Below are 6000 nucleotides of genomic sequence, written 5' to 3' on the forward strand. Positions count from 1 at the left end.
ATTTCCTTACACTAATATGAACTACCAGAAAGAGAAATTAAGAAAACAATCTCATTTACAAACGCATCAAAAAGAATAAAATACCTAAGAAATAAATTTAACCAAGGATGTGAAAGACCTGTATGTTGAAAACCATAAGACAATAATGGAATAAACTGAAAAAGACTCAAATAAATGGAAAGATATTCCATGCTTATGAACTGGAAGAATTAAAATTGTTAAAATGTCCATACTATCCAAAGCAATCTAAAGATTCAATGCAATTCCTATCAAATTCTCAATGGCATTTTTCACAGAAATAGAACAAAAAAATCCTAAAATTTGTACAGAAACACAAAAGAGCCTGAATAGCCAAAACAATCTTGAGAAAGAAGAACAAAGTTGGCAGCATCATGCATCCTGATTTTAATCTATATTACAAAGCTACAGTAATCAAAACAGTATGATATTGGCATAAAAACAGACACACAGATCAACAGAAAAAATAGAGAGCCCAGAAATAAACCCACACATATATGGCCAATTAATTTATGACAGAGGAGCCAAGAATATACACCTGGGAAAAGACAGTCCTTTTAATAAATAGTGTTGAGAAAACTAGATGGCCATATGCAAAAGAACAAAACTGTACCGCTATCTTATACCATACACACAAATCAACTCAAAATGGATTAAAGCCTTAAATGTAAGACCTGAAACCATAAAATTCCTAGAAGAAAACATAGGCAGTAAGCTCCTTGCCTTTGGTCTTGGTGATCATTTTTTGGATCTGACACCAAAAACTAAGGCAACAAAAGCAAAAATAAATGACTGGTACTACATCAAACCAAAAAGCTTCTACAGAGCAAAGAAAACCATCAACAAAATTAAAAGGCAACCTACCAAATGGGAGAAAATATTTGCAAATCATATATCTGATAAGGGATTAATATCCAAAATATATATATAAGGAGCTCATACAACTCAATAGCAAAAAACCAATCTAAGCAAAAAATGGGCAGAGGATCTGAACAGACGTTTTTCCAAAAGAATATATATAGATGGGCAACAGGTACATTACATAAAAAGGTGTTCAACATCACTAATCATCAGAAATATAAAATCAAAATCACAATATCACCTCACACCTGTTAGAATGGTTATTATCAGAAAGTCAAGAAATAACAAGTGCTGGAGAGGATGTGAAGAAAAGAGAAGCCTGTGAACTGTTGGTAGGAATTTATATTGGTTCAGCCACTATGGAAAACAGTGTGGAGGTTTCTCAAAAAATTGAAAATTGAACTTCCATATGATCCAGCAATTCTGTTCTGGGTATTTATCCAAAAGAAATGAAAACACTAACTCCAAAAGATATATGTACCTCCATGTTCACTGCAGCATTATTTACAACAGCTAAGACATGGAAGCACCCTAAGTGTCAGTCAATGGATGAATGGATAAAATATACGTATATCTGTGTATACACCCACCCCCACCCCCCACACACACACTGGAATATTATTCAGCCATAAAAAAGAAGAAAATTTTGTCATTTGCAACATGAATAGAGCTTAGGGCAATGTGCTAAGTAAAATAAGTCAGAGATAGAAAAACAAATGCCATATGATCTCACTATTTATTTTTATCTAAAAATAAAGCAAAACAAACAAAACCTGAACTCACAAATACAGATAACAAATTGGTGGTTGCCAAAGGTGGGAAGTGGTTGAAGTGGATGAAGTAGGTGAAGCTGGTAAAAAGGTATAAACTTCTAGCTATAAAATAAATGAGTCCTGGGGCTGTTATGTACAGCATGGTGACTATGGTTAATAATACTATATTGTATATATGAAAAACTGCTAAGTGAGTAAATCTTAAAAGTCTCATCACAATAAAAAAGTTACTGTATAGTGACAGATGTTAACTAGACTTACTGTGGTAATCATTTGGCAATATATACAAATACTGGATCATTATGTTGTACAACTGAAACTATTATAATGGTATATGTCAATTATATCTCAATTAAAGAAAAGATTTCAACTCAATGACCTAATTTTCCACCTTGAGGAACTAGAAAAAGCAAACTAAACAACAAGCTAGTAGAAGGGAGGAAATAATAGAGACAGAGATAAAAGAAATAGAGAATAGAAAAGCAATAGAGGAAATCAAACAATTAAAAGTTGGTTCTTTGAAAAGTTCAACAAAATTGACAAACCTTTAGTTAAACTAAGAAAAAAGGGAGAAGACTCAAATTACTAGAATTGGAAATTAAAGTGGGACATTATTACTATTATCTCTGACCTCATAGAAATAAAAAAAAATACTATGAACAACTGTAAGCCAACAAAGTAGATAACCTAGATGAAATGGACAAACTGCTAGAAATTCACACACTACCAAAACTGACTCAAAAGAAATAGAAATTCTGAATTCCCCCAAAATAAGAGGTTGAATAAGTGATCAAAACTTCCCAACAAAGTCCAAAACCAGGTAGTTTCACTGGTGAATTGTACAAATTAACACCAATCCTTCTCAAACTCCTCCAAAAACTAGAAAAAGAGGGAACACTTCTTAATTCATTCTATGAGGCCACCATTACCCTGATACCAAAGAAAGACAAAGACGCCATAAAAACAGAATATATTTTTGAATATAATTTATGAATATCCTTTATGAATACTGATGCAAAATTCTTACCCTTCTGAAGCTTATAGACCAGCAGGAAAGACAAACAATAACAATAAAATAGTAAGAATGAGAAAAGACAAGGTATTAGCTATCATGGAAGCTAGCAGGTATATCTGACCTGGATGGCAGATTGTGGGGTGGGAAAGGGCAGCTCAGGAAATACCTTCTAGAAAAAGTGACATTTAAGCTAAAACAGGTAAGATGAAGAGTTAGCTGGATAAAGAACAAGGCAAATACCAGGCAATGGGAAGGGCACTTGGAGTCTAACACTGAAACACATAGGGATCTAAAAGAAGTTATTTCTGTAAGCCTGAAGTATGGAATTGTTGGGGGCAGGAGGGGAGCAGAGACAGATGAAGCTGAAAAGGTTGGTGCTGTAACTCTAAGAGCAATGGAAAGCCATCAGAGAGTTTTAAGAGGCAAAAAACAAAACCCACTAGATTAACTGTCTATTTATTTGTGTGCATATCTGACTGAGGATATGAACTGTGTCTATTTAATCATTTCCTCAGTGATCAGAACAATGCTAGGCATGGTCTAAGTATTTGGTAAGTATGTATTAAGCACTATTGAATCAGAACACTAATGGGTAGCAGAACAAAAAATGAAACCTCATTTTTGATTCTATAATCTATTACACATGTAAACATATAGAGACTAGAGATTCCTCAGTGATAGCTACAATGAAACCACTGAAATTAAATAATTAAAATTAGAATGAGTCAATTAGATTGAAAACATACTGCCCTCTTGTTAAAAACAAAATAATAAAAGTAAAAATATTGCAAAAGGAATGAATATATGTAATTACTATCAAAGAATCAATCATTAAAATGGAATGTTCTGTCATATCATAAGCCATCGGGCCTATATGATTATATGTTGGATGCACATTTCTAAACTGAAAGCAGGCAATGCAAACTATTTATATTGTCAAAATTAGACAAAATTGAGAAGTGTATATTTCAGCCTGTCCAGATTCTGACCTTATTTTACTTCAAACATTATAGTGACTTGTTTGATTTTTTTGTTGAACTCCACATAATTTAGCTTTAAAAGTAAGCAATAGGTTACGAATTACAAGTCACAGGATGCCTAAGGGACCACAGGATACCAGAATCCTAAGAAAAACTATTTTCTGGCACAACTACATTACATGAAAATAAGCTAATGATATAATAGTGACTCTTTGCTCTAGAACAACCTTGATTTTAAAGTTGAAGGAGAAAGAATTTCTTGTTTTCTTCTTTCACCAAATTTTCAATCAAGATATTTTAAATGACCAATGTAAGTAAAATGCAGTGAGGAAATAAATGCTGACTATATACTTGTTATGATTACATATTCTTTTTTGAAATTTTTACTGATAAGCTCTGGTTATGTAACAGTTTCAGATATATTTCTATAAAATGGGACAGGCAGGCAATATATGCTTCAGGCCTAAAAAGACAGTGAATACAGTTGGTTGCTTGATAGATTTTACAATAATTTCAATCCCTTTTAAGAGTCTATTTAAAAGTTAGATCTTTCTGTGATGATCAGGGCCCTGCCAAGCTGGGATAAATACGTTCAGTAAAAGTATACTATGAATTGAAATGATGCCACCACCTTACATGCATGTTTTATCTTTTTAAAACATTTTCATATTTGGTCCTTATACCTATCATAAAGTAATACTTGCCCCATTTTTAGATAAGGAAACTGAGTCCAAAAGAATACATGTGATTTTCTAGGGTATTTGCACAATCAGTAACAGGGACTTAGCTAAAAATGGAGACTCCTAATTAAAATATTTTTTTGTACTGGATCACTGCTAACTCTTGGTCCAGTGAGAGTTATTCTTTTTTGAGGGATGATCTTATCTTTGACCTGAGTCAAATAAATAATCCCAACAGATTACATTTTTCTTTAAGGAGTAATTGATACTACATATATTTTTAAACTAAAGAAATGATGGCCTGTTTCATGTCAAGCTCCTGAACAAACCTCTTGATAATTACGAACCTCCTACAAAAATTATACTGTATACATGGCAGTGAAATGGATGAGGAAAGCAGAAATAAACCGGAAAGCAACATCTCAATCCAGTCTCCCATTAATTAAAAGCCACCACTTCTTTCCCCTTCATTTCAAAACCCCATGGCAGTGAACCCCAAATTGGAGACATAGTACAGAGGCGCCAGAAGACTTCAGTTCCAGGATCCCACAGGATTTATCTATTAAAGGAAAATGGAGAGTCGGAGTATCGGGGAAAAATAGGAAGACGCAGTTTACTCCGCCCTTCGTTCCTCTACCCTGAACAATGTAATGTAGCAAGGAAACCATCTGCAATGCTGTCAGGTCCCCGCTGAGTCAGGTAAGAGGCTGGAGAAACCCGCACCCCCTAAGGGCCCCTTCCTCTTTTTAATTCACCTTTTCCCCCCTCCCTTTCCGTGATTTCTCCCCTGTCTCCCACCCCTCTTGTAAGCTTTGCCCAGTGACATCTCACGGCCAACCCAAGAACCTTTTAAGAATAACCTCAGGGTCCGGGCAAGAAGGGTAGGACCGAGCCTTGGGGGGTCGTCACCTTTTGAGGTATCTGGCGTCCTCCCCCTGCATGGCGGCGGCGACGGCGGCGTGGGGAGGATGGGGGTGTCTGAGAGAGGCCGGCGGGGCTATTTCCGGGGACGCTGGCCAAAGTACCCCACACCCAAAGGCGATGACAGTCCTGAGGCCTGCAAGGCGGGGCAGCTACAGCGCTCTGGTTACCAGGGTGAAACCGCCGGCTCCTCCCACGGCTCCTAGGCCCCAAAACGCTGGCGCTGCCCAGACCCGCCCAGAGCGGCCTGTATGAGCTCCGCCTCAAAGCGCATGCGCCTACTCCGCGGCGCCAATACGCGCAGGCTCAGTATGCGGTGCTGGCCTTTGGGACTAATCTGACGCACCCTGGAGCGGAACGTGAAGGTATTTGCAGCAGATTTCAGCGCGCGTGATTAAGGAGTGGCTCCGTGGTCACCGCCCCCTTGAGGATGGGAATTGAAAGAGTCATCCCGGTCAGTCGAATTGATATTTCAGGTCCTTCGCTTGAAAAGAGGGAAAGGAAATCCGTTAACCTTTTAATTAGAGAATGCTCTAGAGCAGTCAGGCCCTCGGCTGGTAACCTGTAAAGAAAGGTTTGTATTTGGGGCATTGTGGAAAAGGAACTGCACTGATTGCACTGAGAAGCTGGAACTTGTGCAGATAGGCTGACCCTTAACGAAATGAATACAATTAATATCAACTTTGATCGAGGGGCAAATCTCTCACTTCCATTTTGGTATCCTAAATCTAGGATGCACCCCTGCCCCGCAC

The 6000-nt window shown here is 37.2% G+C and overlaps 1 protein-coding gene across 3 annotated transcripts in view; it reads right to left on the reverse strand.

The window, feature by feature from the left end:
* KIFAP3 (kinesin associated protein 3) overlaps nucleotides 1-5487 on the reverse strand; it is a 158131-nt gene extending 152644 nt beyond the window's left edge. The window contains exon 1 of one of the 3 annotated variants that reach the window (XM_067728600.1): nucleotides 5237-5487. In XM_067728600.1, coding sequence (XP_067584701.1) covers nucleotides 5237-5268 — 32 coding nt within the window. In that variant the 5' untranslated portion in view covers nucleotides 5269-5487. The remainder of the gene's footprint in view (nucleotides 1-5236) is intronic. The other 2 variants (XM_067728599.1, XM_067728598.1) reach the window with 2 other exon arrangements.
* Nucleotides 5488-6000: the final 513 nt, after the last annotated feature.

This window comes from Pseudorca crassidens, chromosome 2, assembly GCF_039906515.1.
Source record: "Pseudorca crassidens isolate mPseCra1 chromosome 2, mPseCra1.hap1, whole genome shotgun sequence".
Lineage (NCBI taxonomy): Eukaryota > Metazoa > Chordata > Mammalia > Artiodactyla > Delphinidae > Pseudorca > Pseudorca crassidens.